This window comes from Perissodus microlepis, chromosome 17, assembly GCF_051167445.1.
Source record: "Perissodus microlepis isolate ML-2025 ecotype Zambia chromosome 17, ASM5116744v1, whole genome shotgun sequence".
NCBI classification, from domain to species: domain Eukaryota; kingdom Metazoa; phylum Chordata; class Actinopteri; order Cichliformes; family Cichlidae; genus Perissodus; species Perissodus microlepis.
Window position 1 is genome coordinate 24,849,216 of NC_140477.1, and position 20,407 is coordinate 24,869,622.

A 20,407-nucleotide genomic window follows, 5' to 3' on the forward strand; every position below is an offset into this window, starting at 1 on the left:
CCAGTCCTACTGCCAGTTTCTGGAAGACACCTTCTTCAAGCAGTGGTACAGGAAGAAGTCTGCATCCTTCAAGAAAAACATGATTTTCATGCAGGACAATGCTCCATCACACGCGTCCAAGTACTCCACAGCGTGGCTGGCAAGAAAGGGTATAAAAGAAGAAAAACTAATGACATGGCCTCCTTGTTCACCTGATCTGAACCCCATTGAGAACCTGTGGTCCATCATCAAATGTGAGATTTACAAGGAGGGAAAACAGTACACCTCTCTGAACAGTGTCTGGGAGGCTGTGGTTGCTGCTGCACGCAATGTTGATGGTGAACAGATCAAAACACTGACAGAATCCATGGATGGCAGGCTTTTGAGTGTCCTTGCAAAGAAAGGTGGCTATATTGGTCGCTGATTTGTTTTTGTTTTGTCTTTGAATGTCAGAAATGTATATTTGTGAATGTGGAGATGTTATATTGGTTTCACTGGTAAAAATAAATAATTGAAATGGGTATATATTTGTTTTTTGTTAAGTTGCCTAATAATTATGCACAGTAATAGTCACCTGCACACACAGATATCCCCCTAAAATAGCTAAAACTAAAAACAAACTAAAAACTACTTCCAAAAACATTCAGCTTTGATATTAATGAGTTTTTTGGGTTCATTGAGAACATGGTTGTTGTTCAATAATAAAATTATTCCTCAAAAATACAACTTGCCTAATAATTCTGCACTCCCTGTATATACCAAAATGTATTCTAAACTTTTGACTGATCAAAGTAGCCACCTTTGAGAGATATAACAGCTGAACGCACCCGTGGCATTCTTTCTACATCATCATCATCATCATCATCTTTTATAAAGCACTTTAAAACAACCACAGCTGACACAAAGTACATTGGAAATAAATAATAAAATTACATAAGATATAAATAAAATCCAAATATAAGAAAAAAGTAAAATAATTAATGAATTAGTTAATAACTAATTTAATTACAAGAAAAACTACGTCTTGCTGAGGCCAAAAGCCAAAGAATAAAAATGGGCTTTAAGACATGTTTTAAAAGTGGACAGTGAAGCGGCCTCTCTAATGCGCAAGGGCAAGTTATTCCAGAATTTAGGAGCCACGATAGAAAAGGCCCTGTCCCCTCTGAGCTTCCTCCTGGATCTCAGTATGCCCAGGAGCAGCTGGTCAGCTGACCTAAGAGACCGACAGGGTGTGTGGGGATGAAGAAGCTCAGCGAGGTAAGGTGGGGCAAGATTGTGAAAGCATTTCAAAACAAACATAAGAATTTTAAAATGAACTCTAAAAGACACAGGCAGCCAGTGCAGTGAGGCCAGGACAGGGGTCATATGCTCTCTTTTACGAGTTCCTTCTAGCAATCGTGCAGACGCATTTTGAACCAGCTGCAGACGTGAGAGCAATGACTGACTGATCTGCACATAAAGCGAGTTACAGTGGTCCAGACAATATGAAATAAAAGCATGGATCACTGTTTCAAAGTGCTGCCTAGAAAGAAAAGATTTCACTCTTGCCAGTCACCTTAAATGTAAAAACTGAACATCACCACTGCTCTAATTTGGCTGTCCAATTCAAAATCGCTGTCAACTTAAAACCAAGGCTAGTAATAACAGAGGAGGACTCACGGAAACCAGTTTAAAGCCAACCAAGATTTAATGTCATCTAGACATGTGAAGAGAGGTTTTATGGAGATGCCATCCTTCTGCTTTAGTAGCAAATAAATTTGGCAGTCATCAGCAAATCCATGAAAAGAGATCCTATGCCTTCTAAGGATGGAATCCAAAGGCAATAAATACAGTAAAAAGAGCAGTGACCCTAAAATTGAGCCCTGTGGGACGCCACATGACAGAGAAGCAGAAGATGATGCAGAAGTGAGAAGACTGACAGAGAACGTTCTGTTTGCCAAATAAGACTTAAACCAATTAAGTGCAGTGCCACCAATACCCACTAGATCATTTAATTGAGATATTAGAATATTCTGGTCTACTGTGGCAGCAGTTAAGTCAAGCAAGATCAGAACAACGTGGTTACCAGAATCAATGGATTCCAGTGATCCACAATTCCATCTGCGTTCTGCTCGATAACATTAAACCAAAGCTCAGGTTTAGCCTTAGGGTGCCTGGTTTTTAATGGAGCCACAGAGTCCAAGATGGTTTGACAGCAAGAATAAAACCAGAAATTAAGCTCTTTTGTATAAGAGGAAACAGTTAAAAGGGCCACAGAGCTGATTTAAAAGCAGCAGAAACTGCGCGGCAGTGGAGGGGTTAATAGCCCCACGAGACTTAACTGCAGTATGTGTAAAAACAACAGTGAATAACGCAGTCATATCATCTGAGAGTGCAAAGTCACAGATCTCCAGGTTAGTGACAGGCAGACCATATGAAAGAAACAGGTGCAGTGTGTGTCTGTGCTCATGTGTAGGGCCATTAAGCTGTGTTTCAATCTCTTGTCCTGTCATGGCCTATCATGCAAGATGTTAACTCTCAGAAACTTGTCTTCTGATTCAGCTGTGGCTTTGGGTTGCCAGACCTCTTCCTGTCAGAGTTTGCCCCAGTTTCTAAGTGCCTTTTGATGGTGAAGGAAACTGTACTCACTGACACCTTGACTGTTGTGATGGTCTATCTCTCTTGCACTGTTAATTGCCCTTTTCCCGCCATTTTTGTAGCAACACACTATTTTCTGCAGTACAATACTGTTCAACTGATGGTCACGAGGGTATGGTACCACAGTGTGTTCCAACACTGCTTTTATGCAGACAGATGGGACTGTAAGTAATCCAGAAAAGTTAGAACACCTGTAGGAATTAGTAGCGCCAGCTTTCAAGACTGGACCAACCTCCATTGTGGCAGAACAGCATTAAATTGTTAACCCATTTTGTGTTCCCTGAAAAAGGCCTTTTTGTATAATTCTGAAATCTACATTATTTTTCAGTGTTGGGTAACCTTACCTTTTTTAAATCTCTGGCAGTTCACCACTTACAAGCTATTCATTGGACTTGAATTACAATAAAAGATGGAAAAACTGGGGTTTTCTAAAACTTTTGACCAGTAGTGTAAGTATCCAACATAAGTTCTGTTAACACACTTTAAATGCTGGAGAAAACTTCTGTTTGAGTTGCACCAGCTTACAATGCTCACCAGTGTAGCACTGTGCGTCAGCAAAAGACTGTTGTTTGTTGTTCTGTCATAAAATAGACTTTCCAGTAGATATAAAAGCATTTATTCTGCCTCTCGCTCATTCTGCATTTATCTCTCTCTCTCTTTGTTGTGCAATGGTGCACATCTCCCCTCTGCAGTACACTGGCGTCCATTCAGGTGTGTGTTTGTGTGTGTGGTGGTTAACAGAAGGGGCATTGTTGGTGATGACTGGGTCAGTTCTCTTTCCCAATGTTACTAAGATTTCATGAATCAGCCTGACCACACATCCTGTCATTTACTTACAACCTCTTGACCTACCTCAAGGACTATTTGCCTTAGTCAAATATAAACACACACTCTAATTAGTCACATTCTGGAAAAAGTTTGAAAATAGCGACTGTTGCCACACTTGCTATTATAAACCATAACTGATTAATAATAATAATAAAAAAAAGAAGTCAGTGACAATGTTGTACCTGTAAAAATAAGATCAGATGTTTGTTTTGAAGTTTTATATTAGGACAATAAATACGTATTCTTGACTGTGTATGACCAAATCTGAACCTCTTATTTAACTCAGTTGGAAGCCATGTAAGGTGTACTTCCAAATAAGGCATATACAAATGTTACTAAATATAACACACTTAATAGCAGGATAGATATAAAATTGTCACTGGCTTTTTCAGGACAACATATACTCTGCTACTGTACTGTTCAGTATTTTTCCAGAGAAAGATTCACACAAATTGAAAGGTCAACTTTGCTCAGGAAACTGCAGCTGAAATAGAAACAGACATCGGAGCCACTTCACACTTTAGAAGCACTAGTGAGCAGTGTTGGTCAAGTTACTTGAAAAAAGTAATCAGTAACTAATTACTGATTACTTCCCCAAAAAAGTAATCCCGTTACTTTACTGATTACTTATTTTCAAAAGTAATTAATTACTTAGTTACTTAGTTACTTTTTAAAAACACAATTTACAACCTGAATAGGTGATATAGCGATACATCTGTCAGCCCAATTCTACTTTTTCTGCATAATCCATCATACAAAATGTAATCAAATGGAAAAGTCTCTTTTTTTAACTTGTTTTATCAGTTTTAATCTTTTAACTTTATGCATCAAGCAAAAATTAAATTATATGCAACATTCTCTGACTTGAAGAAATTAGTTTAACATTTAAACCTATTTTCTGCACATTCCAGCACATAAAATATTTTTTGTGTTTACACTCGGTCTTTCAAATAGATGCAAGTAAAACACAGCAGAAAATAAATAAAATCAAAGACTAGCAGTCCTGTTGCTTTATTTTCACCTGTAAAGCAGGAGTGGGGTAGGCGGAGGTTTACCCTGGTGCAGGTGTGCCGCAGCAATCAGTGGAAGAATCCGTGAGTTTCTCTGTGAATTTCCCATTATGTCGTTACGCACTCGGAGCTTGGTTAGGGTTTTTTTCGGTGTAAAAAGAAGTTTTCTTCCCACGCACAACGGACGCTAATGTTTTTGTCACTTTTTATGGAATCAAACTCAAAGTAAGGTCACTACTTCCACACTTTAAACGCTGCACGCTCATACTCTCTCCCGCACTCGATATATGATCCACTGTTGATCTGCACACAGCTGTTGTCACGAACGTCGCACTCGCTTACGTCACTGTCATGAGACATTCTCGCAAAAAAATCACGGTTTTAGTAACGCAGTAACGCAGCGTTCCTACGGGAAAGTAACGGTAATCTAATTACCGTTTTTGCAATAGTAATCCCTTACTTTACTCGTTACTTGAAAAAAGTAATCAGATTACAGTAACGCGTTACTTGTAACGCGTTACTTGTAACGCGTTACTGCCCATCTCTGCTAGTGAGTCACGTTATGCTCAATCTGATGATTATTGGGGTTTTTCACTGTCTTTATATTATTTTACGGTATTTAACTTGCAATACAAATTGCCCTTCGCAACTGTTGTTGTGATTTGTTTCTATATAAATAAAATTTAAATGAAAAATGGAATTGAAATGTGTTAGTCGCCACAAGTGAAAGTGGTAACTGATTCCAGAAGTGGCTGTTGAACTATTGACTGAAAAAATAATAATAATTAAAAAAAGGCTTTATGGCTCACACAGTGACAGTGTCAAGTGAGCAAAACACTTAAGCTTAAATGGCTCCAATAAATCAAGCTACCAACCTGAGGTTACAAAGTTATGCGTTACGAAAATCAATTTCTCGTTTTTACAGTCTGTGTTACAGTCTGCACGGGGAACTCTCATTTCTCTCCCTTTACAAACAGACGATTCTCTAGCAGTCTTTGCAGGATGAGCCGGACCTGTTTTACACGATCACCATGACTTTTGGAAAAAAACAGAATGTCGTCCAGGTAGACAATCACAAAGTGGTTAATAAAGTCTCTTAGGACATGCTTCACCATTGCCTGAAACACTGCCGGAGTCGAACCAAGTGATAGGCATTGCGGAGGTAGAGTTTGCAATAACTCAAAGGCCGACAAAAGCAGAGGCAGGAGGTACTTATTCTTCACAGTGATTGTGTTGATCCTCAGAAGTCAATGCAGGGATGGAGAGTTTTGTCCTTTTTCTCAACAAAGAAAAAACCTGCACCTAAAAGATGCTACTCCTATGTGACTTTGTGCAGTGGGAGGGAAGGTAAACAGTTTTTAAAATGTGAAATATAAAGTCAAAAATTGCCAATTATTCCTGCACTCTTCCTTTTTTGATCCTGAATGCGATTACGAGATTGTGTTTTTTCTTGAATCTCAAACTAAAGAAATTAGATGACGTAACTGTGGAAGAAACCATATGCCTTCATCAAGAAAATATGAGCTGTTCAAGAGGAAAAGCTTCAACCTAAAAGTCAATAACATGTGCAGATGAACAGAGGAAAGTTAAAGGAGTGCAATAGGCAACTGGGAAAGTAGTGTGATATGTCTCCCCCTTCTTCTCCTCTTCACAGCCACTGGCAGCTCAGCAAGTCATAGAAACTCAATTTTTTTTTTGCATTTATGGTCGATGTGGTGTCAGCTGCTTGAAATCAATCCAACAGGACAGATATAATCAAAGTAGTAGCTGATGTTGCAGAAAGATTCCTTGAAGGAATGAATCTAGGTCCAGAGCAGTTACACAAGTTCATGAAGCGAAAAGTGAAGATTGATGAGAGAAGGAGGAGGGGAAGGAGGTTTACAGAGAGAAGTGAAGAATACACTGAAATTGCAGGCTTGGAAATCCATGAGGATGACAGATTCTGTTTTACCTGTTGCAATGGAATACAAAAGTTTGATTGCAAATTTACAGGCATTTAAAAGATGTATTGATGTATTTAAAGATCTGCTAACGAGTCATTGAAGAACCTTGGCTTAAGATTTGTCTAGATTTTGAGTTCCTAGGGTATGAAAATTCAGACCTGATCAAAATAAAAAAGCTGCTGGATATTGAGCAAGTCAATAGTTTGTGTGTGTGTGTGTGTGGGGGGGGGGGGGGGGGAGTCCGGTCTGTAGTGGAACTGCAGGGGAGGAGTGGTCCACTGGGTTCAGGCCCGACTGGCAGCCACAATCTTTTCATGCCTCCCCTATTTCAGTAGCATGCTGGGAAAAGAGAGAAGGTCCACACTGTGAGTGAGCGTGCATCTTCAGCTATGAGAGACCACTGGCAGTTACAGCCTGGAAAGGCTAAATGGTAATTAAATAACTGGGAACCCTCAACACTGTATGCAAGTTTATTTTGCTGGGCAGAACCAACACCAGCTGGTGTCAGAGAGTCTTTGTTGTAGTCCACACAATTCCATACTTAGGGGGTACAAAACTATTTAACAATAAATTTAAATCTGCTCTCAGAGGTGCTAACGTGGGTGCGGAATAACTAAGAAAAAGAAAAGAAACACTAAGAGAACACATATATAAACTATAATATCGCTAGAAGAATTGAAAAGGGCTATTGAACAAAGCAAGGAAGCCAGCCCCTGGAAAACATGGCATTAATAATTATTTTCTGAAGAGACTATAATTGAACCAGTGTTGGACTAAATATTGGTTTTTATGAATAATATATGGAAAGAGAGATTTCTCCCCAGTTCATAGAAGCAAGCAATACTCATTAAAGCACTAAAATCAGAGGAGGCTGGATTGCTTGCACGGTCTTACAGGCCAAGATATACTGTGTAAAATTATGGAAAGAACGGTAACTGATTAGTTTTTAAGCTGGAGAAGGTTTAGTCCTTTTTCAGAGTAGGTTTCCTAGGCAGAGGAGTAACATGGCATCCATCCATTTATTTTATTTAGCTTCTCTGAGGCGAGGTTGCAGGGAGCCTTAAGAGAGAAGCACAGACCTCCTCCCTAGACAACCTCCTCCAGCTTTTCTGGGGGAACACCAAGGTGTTCTCTGGCCAGCAGGGAGTTATAATTTCTCCAGCATGACCTGTGCCTCCTTCTGGTGGGACATGCCCGGACTACCTCATCCTGAAGGCATCCTGTCAGATGCCCAAACCACCTCAAGTGGCTCCTTTTGATGCGGAGGAGTAGCGGCTTTACTCTGAGCCCCTCACCCTATCTTGAAGGGAGAGGCAAGCCACCCTTCTGAGAAACCTCATGTCCGCCGTTTACATCTGTGATCCTGTTCTTTTGATGACTACCCAGAGCTCATGACCATAGGTGAGGGAAGGGACGTAGATCACATGGTAAACTGAGAGCTTCACTTTTATGCTCAGGTCCCCTTTTACCAAAACATAAACTGTGCATAAACATATCTGCAGCTGCAGTCCTAATCTATCTGTCAGTGTCCTGCTCCCGGGAACTCCTCCACTTGGGAGTAGCAACTTGTCCCCGACCCAGAGTGGGCACTCCACCCTTTCCCGGCTGAGACTTTGAGGTGCTGATTCTCATTCCTGCCACTTCACACTTGACTGCAAACTGTTCCAGTGCGAACTGGATGCCATGACCTGATGAAGCCAATATGAACTGTTAGGCAACCCGGCTCGGGTGGCTGCGGTATCATCTGGATGATATATTAGGAAAGGTGTCTCCGTCTTAATTACTTAAAACAACTTTTACAGAGGTAGCTATTATTGAGTAAGGGTTGCAAATCCATGACTAGCAATGATACTGGCCGCATTGCATGTGTTATGTACAAGGGTCAAACTGAACTAGATATGGCATGTAGTGATCACACTAATCAAATGAATTTTGGGGTATGCGCAGGCACATTACAAACCACCTAGTGAGAGTACACCCTGAGATGGAAGCATTTACAAAAAAGACAATCACATATTTGTAAGTGAACAAAATATTTCCTTTATTCTGCAAGAGAATCAAATATGTTGTAACTCCACTGATAATCATACGTGGGTTTTGCTCATAAAACAAATGGCTCATAAACAGTCAAACTCTTCCAACGGACACAAGAAAGTAGTGTAATGGTGAAGGACCAAAAACCATTTCAAAGAGAATACCAAGAGAAGCCAAAAGCAGGTATGGCTGAGGGTAACGCTGAGAAAGAGACCAGCTTGAGTCAACCGGAAAAACTGAATGGGAGAGATTTCATTCAGTCAAGGTACAAGTTTGTGGTTCTCTGTTGTTATGTAAATCAGCACTTTGTCATTTTTTCTTTTATTGTTTATTGTGCAAAATTCTTATGAATGACACATAATGGATGTTTTAAATCTTTGATCATTTATTGTAAAAGAACACTGGGCTATAGTTAATGCCGTAATTTGGACTGAAAATACTCAAAGCTTATTATTTATTCATGTGATGTACCAATGGTTGGCATACATTTTTGGTTCTCTTTCTCAGTTTTGTTATACCATTAAACAACCAACACAAAAGGACTATAACTTGTTACAGCTGTAAGCAGTGATGTTAAATTTGCTATATTAAATTCAGATCTCAATACACCATAAACAGACAAATAACATTTGATTTTAAAGACATCTTTTTAAACCATTTTTCTTTTATACACAAGAGAAAACAGTCAATAGTACCAAATATGCATGCTGGATCTGTACGTATGCCAAAAAGGGGTAAAAGGCATAGAAGGGAGGAGGGGATGTTGTATAACCTTTTTTTTAAAAATGATTTTTTAAAAGTTTTTTTTCAAGTTTTTTTTTCTTTTTAAAGAAACTGATACTCCCCAAAGCTGTGCTGGGCGCTGTGATCAGATAAGCATTCGTCAGAAGACAACACAACTCCTCTGTAAGAACAAAACATATTAAAACCTGGCTGCAAATAAAACTTTGCAGAACTGCTTAAGGATGAGTAGTAGCAGTACTAGTGGTATTAATAATAGTAGTAGAGGAATAACAGACAGTTGCTATTTTAACAGTCCTGCAATGATAGTGAGTATAAACACTCAGAAAAAAGGTAACAGTGGAGTTATTGTTCTTTTTTGTTACTGAGCCTGCACCTTTGTTAGAATCAAAATGTACCTTAATTTTCTGAGAGGTGATCTTAAAATCTGTTCCCTGGAGTTGTATAAGTTGATGCTGAGTTTTCTGAAGTAAACTCAACCAAACAGTCATTAAAAGTAAACTTGACAATATTTTGGTTTGTCCCATTAACCCTCATAACTCATGTCACTGTAACCCCAGGTGTACAGAAAGGCCTGTATTTTGGGTCTGTAACTGCACAAATACATTTTCCTCCATCGTGAACCCCTGACTGACAAAAAAGGGAATATTGCATGTAATTGTTTAGTGATACAAAAAGTGAGAACAATCCTGCAGAAATAATTTAATTATTTGTGATGTTTAAAAAAAAAAAATCTGGGTGGTGGCCGGGGGAGGGGTTATAGCGAGACAAGACAGCCCACTCTTAAGTTAAGTCAAATGCTTGTAATGCTAAAAAGTAAATTTCATGAGTTCGGTCTTTTTGGGATCAATTTCTTGTGTCTGAATCTGACATTCCATTAGGAACATTTGTTCTGGATTTCTGCAGGACACTTTCCAAATAAAGAAAAAAAAAAAAAAAAAAACTTCAAACAAGACTGAACTTCATAAACTGGCAAACACAGATTACAATAACTTTGATTCATTTACAATCGGAAGATCAATGAACACGGACTAAAGATGGATCTTTCCTGATATGCCACAAAAACAAACAAACAAAAAGACACATTTCAACTCACAAGAACTGAACTGATGGACAATCCAACAATCTCACCAAACAGTATGGGATGGTCATTCACACTATGATTTTATTTTGTGAGTCGTGATACCATCATTTCAATGGACGTAAAAAATTGTTTCTATTACTGAAACATTCATTTTCCAATCATCAACAAACATCAAGAACTTAAATCTTTGGCGTTAATGTGTTTTGAAGGGTGGGTGGGGGTGTGGGGGGGGAATGGTCAAACGGCGACTAAAACAACCCTTCAAACTGTTACTCCTTTAAGCTCTATATACATATAAAGATATATCATATATATGACATCTCTGTAAATGTGACTCTGGATGCATACGCAGACATCACCAGTAAATGTGTGCAATTTCAGTCAAGCCCTATGTGACAATCGAAACACATCTGAGAAAAGTTTCAAATGGCACCTTCTTCCCTCCCAAAGTAGCTCTACATTTGCCTGTAACAAATACTGTGCATACACTACAAACCTCATCCCTGCTCACCAGAAAACAAAAGGGAACTATTTGCTTTTTAAATTTTTTCTTTAATAAATGTATCATTTTATATAAAGACATTCAACAGTGAGCAATGCAATACAGTTCAAGTAATAGACTTAGGGATGTTTGAGTTCCCTATGCAAAACACAAAAGTCTGGTAACAGGGAAAAAAACTAAACAAACAAAAATCTAGACCGTATGTTGACTGAGGGGAAAGAAAGACCATGACATCCATTTGGTGATGATGCTGCATCTAATTATGGGAACCGATGACGTACAAGACTGTTAAAGGTAGGACATTTTAAAAAGTCAATGTCATGGGCCTACATTAATTGATGAGTGACTGAAGTATCCATGCACAAAAACCCTGATTTAACCTGATTTTTTTCCCCTCAAAACGCTGGCTTTGTTGTGTGGTAGCTTCTACGGTAAACTTGGAAAAAAGACCTGAGGGTTAATGACCAGAAACTATGATCGAAAAAGTCGTCCGAATCAAATGGGCCTGCATTCCCGATAGCACCTTGAGAGTTAGCAATAGTATGTGTTGATTTTAGATAAACGTGACTGAGGTGCTTCGGATTAAGAAAACAAACAAAAACACACTGGACCAACCTCGCTGTACATTCAAGATTATACTGACAAACCCCATGAAAAAGCAAAGATAACCTGTGACTTAATCCAAGAAAGCAAAGCTCTGAGGCCGTGTCCAGTTCAGAGGCTCATTTGAAAAAGGGAAGGCTAAACCTGCACCTCTGCAAAAAAGCATTTGCAGATGATTCACCACAGTGTCAATGTAAATTCTCACAATATGGCCATAATAAGATTAGAAAATTAGCTTGTGTATACTTACGGACAGTAAACAAAAACATTGATACCAAACAAAAACAATGATGCAAAAAAAAAAAAAAAAAGAAAAAATCTAAAATCTCATTAAATTTATACAGTTGCAAAACTGCAAAATACATAGTTTGCAATAGAACTGGAAGCCCAACAATCCAAAGATCTACAGAAACGCACATATAAGCCTGAGAAACTCCTTCCCACTGCAGCAGTGTCTTAAAACTTGTATATTACAAGAAGCCTCTGAAACAGGACACAGCTAATCTCCCCAAATTCTTCATGCTGCAAAAGTTACGTTGGGTTTCTACTTATGGCTGCTATTCTTAACTGAACTGGAAAACTTGGGCTGATAGATCAAGTAAATTTGGCACCAATTTTTTGAAGCGGTCTGTCAGACATGACATACAATTTAGCAGTTGAGCCAGTTTTTGTGTAACTTTTGAGCTACACTTCTACAGGTCTAGAGAAGTGAGTTCTATATACACTTCCATTTTATTCTATTATGACTACTTGTTAATTTGTGTGGAAACTAAACAGACTTGCAGTCTTAAGAGATTTACTGAAGCAGGTTTACACCTTCTTGATAAGCCTTAGAACAGGTCAATTTAGATTTAATACTGCCACACTTAAAAATTTTAACCGATTCATCCTGTAGTTTAAAAAGAAGAAAGAGAAACTTTCACTACCCATGGCTTTCAGCGCCACAAACCTCACTTCTCCCAGTTCATCTACCTATTGTCTACCTAGTGGGCTGTAATGGAGGGAGGGTTATGGTAGAGAACAGTGAGCAGACTCCAATAGGTTGTAGAAGACATAGAGATGACTGGAGATAAACACACAGTGGGCACAAACAAGGCTTTATGATTTCTTCACAATGATTCCTTTGCACTTTCCAAACAATAGCACTCTTTCTAAAACTGGACACTTTCTCTCTGTGCGTTTGTGGCCAAGCTTATCAAAACTGGGAAAATCTTAAAGATGACAATAAGAGAGAGAGGGGTGCTTTGTCTAACTTTGCAACCAGTCTTTTTTTTTTTTTTATTAGATGCTCTTTCCAGTTTAAAAAAAAAGGGCTAATGCCTAACCAGTGTGATTAGTTTTAAGAAGAGGATTAGAGTGAGTTGAGAATCACATCTCTGCTTTTTCTTAAGCATTCTCTTAACCTTTGATCTCATTACGACCTTTTAAAAGCTCCATATTATCAGTCAGGCAGCGATAAGTCAACTGGATCACTATGAGAAGATGCTTTACTGTGCTGTGTATTCATTTTCTGGGGGGAATAGAATCTAACTTGGTCGTGTATTGTAGCTCTCCTCAGTGTTTGAAGATATTTTTCTTTTTATCAAGTCGTTGACAGAAAATGGATCCGCTGGTTAGAAAGTCACGCAGAGAGCATGTCGTTTTGGGTTCAAATAAAAGCCAAACACTATCAGCAATCAGACAGAAAGGGAATTTCACTCCAACAGCTTAACTGTGATTATCTCCAACTTTAGTGCATCTCACACTAACTGCTGAACTACATTAAACACAAAGCTAGATTGCACGTTCTTTCAAGTTTTCAGATTTTCTTCTAAAGCCTGTATCTTCAGCTCAGGACATGGACTTTGTGTGCCTGTGCTCCTTATACATAAACATTTAGTAAAAGCTTATTTTTTCTGAAGGCGTTCAAACAAAAACACCCCAGTTTTTCAGCCTGCAGTCACATTGCATTAGCTCTTTTCTTTGTTTAAACCACACATAAAATGGGTTTCGGCTTTTATGGCAACATTTTTCACCAAGCTTAGCCTTTCAAAGGCTGGAAAAGGAACCCTTTACCAGTTTACCTTAATGTGCCTTATGCTTTCTTCAGACCAAATTCAAAGTGAAACTTTCACGTCCCAATTATATAGAAAGATAAAATCAAAGAAGCAAATTGGCACAAATTTATGACAGGTAATGCAAATGAAATCATTTTTGCATAGGGTAAATTCACACTAATGTGCTGTGGATTTAGTGTCACCATTATCACAGTTTGTAAGCAGCTAGGCCGGATGATTTCGGTTAACCTTTATACTGATGCATGAAAAAAACAAGAAAGAGCTTGGAGGAAACTAAGCAAAAATGTTTCCATTAATTTCAGCTATCAGTTTGTCTCAGGAGGAGAAAGAAATTTTGGGGGTTTTGAAATTAGCCAAAAGATGCCATGTAGCTTTAGCTGCTAATTACACCTCCTTTGACTCATCCACTTTGGCGTACACAGCCAAAACTTTGTTAGCGCTGAGATTACAAATGGAGCTTGTTTGAGTGCTTTGAAGGTTGTGGGGTTCATGTACCCTTTGATTTATATAAAAAAAAAAAAAGTCTATTTGTCACTAAAGCACACGGCCTGAAACTCATTTTTATGTGTGGCCTTAAACACATCATTGCTCATCTTCACCCATTTGCATTCACCAAAGATGGGAAAATTAAATAAAGAAAGAAAAACCCAACAGATGCTTTATCCTCCCCCTTCACACCAACTTTGGTCTCTGGTTGTGATTTGTTACCATTTACACATACTGTGGTGTGAAAAAGTATTCTTCCCATTCCTGATTTTTTTTCTTCTTTCAAAAACACATTTGTCACGCTTTCATGTTTCAGAGCCTCTAGTTTTAATCTTAGATAAGGACAGCCTGAGGAAATACAAAATGCAGGTTCTAAAATATTTCAATTTTTAAGGACAAAAAGCAGCTATCCAAACCTTCCTGGCCTGGATCGTGCCCATAGATGCCATTTTTGCCCTGTCTTATTGGTGAATCATGCATGCTGACCTGAACTGAGGCAAGTGACGTCTGTAGTTCTTTACATGCAGTTCTTTTATGAACCCCTGAATAAGTCGTTGATGTGCTCTTGGAGTAATTTTGGCAGGATGGCTACTCATGAGAAGGTTCACTATTCCATCCTTTCACCATGGTTCGCTGGATTCCCTTAAAAATATCTTTGTAGCCCTTTCCAGACAGACAGACAGACGTCAATGACTTTGTTTTTCATCTGTTCAAGTTTCTTTAGATCGTAGCATGATGTCTTGCTTTAATTTTCTAATATATTTTAATTCACAACTTCCATATCTGGCAGTAAACTCATGAATTATCAAGGGTGGAGGGCAATTCCTTTTCTTTTTTTACATAGAGACGTGTAGGTTATAATTGTTTTTTTTCCTTTAATAAATGAACTTCATTTTGCACTTACTTGGATATTTAGTAATATTTGTTTGATAATCTGAAACATTTAGGTGTGACGTGTGACATGTTGTCCCCCCCCCCCAAAAAAAGGGTGGTACAAATACTTTTTCACAGGACTATAATAAAAAGCAATGTTAAAAAAAAATAATAAAAACAAAATAATTAGTTTATACAAGCAAGGCTTCAGTCTTTGAGACAAAAAACAAAACAAAACAAAACTTCTGTGTCACTTGTGCACCTCCCTCCCCCCAGATCCCTCAGCAGCAGCAGTCTACTCTCTCTATAACACCTAGTGCTTTGTCTTTTATGCTACATCGTTTTATCTTTTTGTATGGAGAGGGACAGAGAACAGACACTTGACATCATTTCAAAGTAAGTGAAAACAAAAAGGAAACCTCTTAAAAAAAAAAATCTCCAAAAATATATTTCAAAGTTACACCATCTGATGAAAAGAAAAGGGAGGAAAAAATGATGGGAACACAGAAAAAGTCTGATGGGAATGTTTTGTTGTCATTCTTGTACTTTAGAGTTTCTGGTATAAAGTCTGAGCTGGAGTTTAGGTAGCAGCGGGATCAACCTGAAACTCTGACGTCTCCTACTCCATTTCCTTCCTTCGGTCACTTTTGTTTTCACATTCACAAACATTTAAAACTTCCTTGTGCAAATCAAGCAGTCTTTAGAAAGAATGCCCTCCAAAATTGTTCTTGTAAAAATATATAACTCCAAGGTGGCTGATGTGTGTGTTGCAGCAAATGTTAAAATTGTATCGATGTTCATCAGGTCTGGACACAGGGCTGTTTTGTAATTCAACCAATACCACCAACACCACCCATTAAGCTTCATAACACTCCCTTTTCTCCTTTATCCTGAAGACGGTAAAATGTGTTGTCCTTCTGGGGGTAGTTGTTTAGCATCGTTGGTTGGGGTTCATCTTCGTCCAGAGGGCATCTGTGCGTAGACAGGGTAGGCAAGGCGCACATTGAGTGAGTCATTGTGCTGCACCAGGGAAGTCTGGTGGTAGTGGAGCACCAGGTCCTTCAGGCTGCTGTAGAGGTTGTATGGCTCAGCAAAGCCAAAGCCACGTGGTGTACTGTAGATGACACAGTGCTTCACCTCCCCTTCCACACTTAGGAGACACACAGGAGAGGTACTTTAGTTAAGACTGTTTTGAGGTTAAAAATCTGTCATTCAATGCTTTCTTTCTGCATTTTCAGTTTCTTCCAGCTAGCTTTGTTCTACTACTAAAGTAAACTCCCAGGGATAAAAAAAATTAATGGAAATCATATCAGTTTTATTATTTTGGTTACATTCAGTATTTTTTCAAATGTTAATTTAGTGTAGTGATTTAAGAGTTTTGAGTCAGTGGACTTGTTGGTTCTGTGAAAAATGACATCTTATTCAATACTGACATTAAGAAAAATAAACATTTTGGAATCAAACCTTCCTGCTCTCAGGGTTCACTCAGTATCTAACAAAAGTTTGGTTTGGGGGAAGACAACAGCTAACAACAACACTACTTTAGAAGATCAAATCTCTGCATTTTAAAACACATTTTGTACTTTAACATCCTCCTGAATCTGGCTCTTCTATTATCTTGTTATAGCATGCTTTTAAACTGACTTTTACAAAGCTACCATGTTATTGGGTTCAGTCTAAATATATAGACATGGACACATAAGTGGCTTTATTGTAACCATTGACTATAGGTTGCCATGGAAATAGAAAGCAATCAGCATGTAAATCACTGAGTTTTTTTTCCCTCCCACATGCTGTGAATGCATCATTAATCCCCTGTCTGAACTGGAAGATTTTCTACGCGGCACACTTTGCCCACAGTACCAATGGGGGTCAAGACATATCACAATGTATATCGTGTATCGCGATATAGCTAAAAAATATTGTGCATTACATTTTCCTCATATCGCCCACCTCTACCACAGTTTTGTGTCCAAAAATGTTTTTTCGGTTCCCTCAAACGCACACTGTGAATCACAGTGTGCCGCAGACTTAAAAAAGCCCTATCATCATCTTCAATAAAATAATCAGCTTCTTTTCTGAAGCATTCAAATATTTCGTGTCTTAAAGATGTACTGCAAAAGCATGGTGCTATTGAAAAGCCTGAGAGTAAATACAATTAAAAGTTGTAGCTTTATTGTAACTTCAATTCTATTTTAACAACTTTTTATGTATATAATACAAATGCCTAATGTTGTTGTTGGCACTGGTGTTTGTCTCAAAGTGCAATATTTTGAAAGGTGTCCCAACATTTTGTCCTTGTGTACAAACAAGGAGGACAAAAATGTCACTCTTGACTTCATAAAGTATGGGTATGTAAAGTAAGACGCACATCACTTCAGTCATGTGTTGCATGTACTCACACTACAGAGCAGGCATAGCACCCTTTTTTGCTGCTTTCTCGGATAAGAAAAGCTCCATCTGGCTTCCCCAGGAGCAGCTCCTCTGCCTGTGTCCTGTTCAGATCCCCCACAAACCAGTTCTTCTCATCATAGTGAGGCAAGTTCTCATCTTCCTCACTCACAAAGTAACCTCTGCAACCACATACATATGCAATACATTGAGAAATTGCACCAAAGAAATAATATATTCTGCTCTTAACAGTTGCTCTAAGTAAGTAAAGTAAGAGTGTTTGGGTTGCAGCAAAGCAAGTAGAGACTCACTCATCTGTGTTCTCATTCTTGATTCCCAGCCAATCATTAATTCGTTTCTGACGAACTCCTTTATGATTGAGCCAGCTAAAGAGAAGTAGAGAGAGAGAGAAGCATTGTTACTGCTAGGAATCGGTTTGAAACTTTGAAATTTGTTTATGTTAGAGTGAACCGGCACAAGACTGAAATTGGCAAATGTCCTCACAGAATAATTTGGGATGTTCTGCTGAAACACTGCTTAACTTGTTCCTGGAAATAAAGCAGGCGCTCTGATATCGAGTTGAACTGGACCTTCCCTAAACCAAAGCAAGTTTCTGATTGAGCCACTTGATGTGTTTTTGGCTCTAAAACTATGATGAGTCAGATTTTCTTTGATGTCCATATGACAATCAATAAAAAAACAATTATTTCATCGGAAATGATTCCACTGATGTTTGAGTTTTTTTGACCACATCTAATAACTCCCCATTTGACTTTCAAGTGTGTGTAGCTACCCCACAGATGTACAGCATGAACAATATAAACACATGAAAACAGGATCCTATTCCAGGTCAGTAGGTTTTTAATGCTGACCTGCTTTGACCTGCTTTCTGTACTAATGCCATTGCTCGTGTTTTTCTCTCGTCTTTGTATGCTTACACTAGATACTGATCCCTGATTTTGCGGAGCTGTATGAGATCAGGCTTTAGGCTGTTCATCTTTTTGTCTGTCTCCCGGTTGTCCATGGCTTGCGTCTTTAGGTCCTGCTCCAGCCGCACCTTGCTGTCGTGGATCTCTCCGAGGCGAGATTTAAGCTTTTCATAGTTCATCATGATGCGCTCAATCTCTTTATCATTGCTCTCACGCCTAAAACGCTCAATGTAGTCCTTGCTGTAGCGCTCCTGCGTGTGGCATTGCTCCTCGAAAATCTTGATGGTTTCATTGAAGGCTTCAATAGCTGTTCGCTTCATCTGGATCTCCTGCAGGACAAGATGAATAGTTGACACACAAAAAAAGCCCCAAAAAACAAACAAACAAACAAACAAAAAACAGACATGCAAAAAAAAGCAACGCATTTGTTAGACTAGAGTATGAATATACCTGTGATGTCTTGGTGTACTCTTCATATAGTCTGTCATATTCTTTGCTTTTCTCCTGGTACTGATTGTGGTATTCCTGCAACTTCTTCCCCACTGCATCGATGTTGTCCTCCTTCACCAGCTGGTCCTGAGAGTCAGTCGGAGAAAGGAGCATTAGAGACAGAGTGACTTTCAGAAACTGACAAGGAAAAAGCTGGAGAGTAAAATCAAAAGCCATTTGTAATAAAAGGCCAAAAGGAAAAACAAAAATGCATGCACACACACTTATTCCCATTACCCCCGTTCTCCTTACTGAGGGTGACTCCTGAACAGGCTCGTTAATAAACCACCCACAATGCCCCAGGTGTAAGCCCAGGTGTGCATTCTGGCTAATCTTGCATAGTTCTGAGTAATGACTGGCTAAACCTGCCCTTTCATCACTGGTGCGTGCAATTGAGTATGTCATAGGAGCCGGCTGAAAGGGCAACATTTCAGCGAGCAGGTATCATGTAGCTGCTGCTGCAGTTTAAAGTGGAAACACTAAGAGCCAGTCATTGGGTATAGAGGGAAGATTGTTGGTGGTGTTCAAGAGGATACTGTTAGAAAAACTATCAAAAGATTATGAGGAGGGAGTGTACCTGCTGGAAGCGGGAGATGGGGTACATGAGCTTGACATCCAGCTTGGTGTTGTATTGAGCCAGTGACTCATGTCTGTAATGGCTGATGAGCTCCACCACTGAGCTGAAAGTCAGGGGGTCAGAGAAGCCGTACTTCCCATCTCTGTGGTAGATCTTTATCAGCTTGTTATTGCCCCCTTTCCTGAATAACAGAATAACAAACAAAGGCTTAAAGAGACAGGCAATGCATTCTAAAACAGACAGGTTATCAATTTATATACATGTCTTCAAACATTTGAAGATGTGGTGTACAAATATTTATACACCATAGCTTCTATAACACCTGGGCATGGTATGACTCCAAGGCGGGATCTTTGGTTTTTCCTGACCCGCCCGTGTGAGGTTAATGAAGGAGAAGAAAAAAATAAATAAATCACATCTTTGCTAAACTATGCATCAGAGAATGGCTTCATATTTCCTGCCACCCTGCCCCTAACAAAAAACCCCAAACAAAAACAAACAAACAAACAAACAAAAAAAAAAACTACACTTCAGAAGAGTCTATTTTAGAAGTCTTATTATTGACCATTACCCTGAAATGTTAAAGTTCAGCTGATGGTAAAAGCAGAAAGAAGGTGGAACTGAACTATGCTAGTGTACTGAATTGTTCTGCTGTCAGTTGACATCATTAATAGGTTTTATTCATTTCTGTCTGAAAGTCAAAAGATGAACTAGTCATTAAGATTACGTTCAGTCTGAGTTATCAAGGGACACACAGTGAAACAAAACAAAACAAAACAAAAAATACACAGAGGTAGAAGAGAATTCATTTTAAGCATGTATTCTATTCCATCAAAACACACATCAGAGCTCAGTGGGGAAAAAAAAAAAATCACGCTAATTTCTATTCTGTTATAGGCTGGGTAATCTGCTGGGAACAAAAGGATACCATGCACTTTGATGAAAATGAAAATTCTCAGCTTTCAGAGGATGAATTCAAAGTAACAAAATAATGCAGTCAGTTTTTTTGCAGCAACCTAAAAATGATACCCAGTTTTTATGGCTTCCACGTGCTTGTATGCATGCCTGATAACATCGGGGCATGCTCCGAAATGAGTTGACAGATGGTGTTGGATGGGAACTCTCCTCCCAGATCTGGAGCAGGGCATCATTAAGCTCCTGGACAGTCTGAGGTGCAACCCAGCCACGTTGGATTTAGGTCAGGCAAGCATGACTATGGTATCAATTCCTTCATCCTATAAAAT

The 20,407-nt window shown here is 38.9% G+C and overlaps 1 protein-coding gene across 4 annotated transcripts in view; it reads right to left on the minus strand.

The window, feature by feature from the left end:
- Positions 1-8,413: 8,413 nt before the first annotated feature.
- pik3r3b (phosphoinositide-3-kinase, regulatory subunit 3b (gamma)) overlaps positions 8,414-20,407 on the minus strand; it is a 176,102-nt gene continuing 164,108 nt past the window's right edge. For all 4 annotated transcript variants that reach the window (XM_084909540.1, XM_084909541.1, XM_084909542.1 and 1 more), the window contains 6 exons: positions 19,164-19,344; positions 18,548-18,673; positions 18,107-18,426; positions 17,480-17,554; positions 17,180-17,350; positions 8,414-15,927 (listed from right to left, as the gene is read on the minus strand). In XM_084909540.1, coding sequence (XP_084765666.1) covers positions 15,729-15,927; positions 17,180-17,350; positions 17,480-17,554; positions 18,107-18,426; positions 18,548-18,673; positions 19,164-19,344 — 1,072 coding nt within the window. In that variant the 3' untranslated portion in view covers positions 8,414-15,728. The remainder of the gene's footprint in view (positions 15,928-17,179; positions 17,351-17,479; positions 17,555-18,106; positions 18,427-18,547; positions 18,674-19,163; positions 19,345-20,407) is intronic.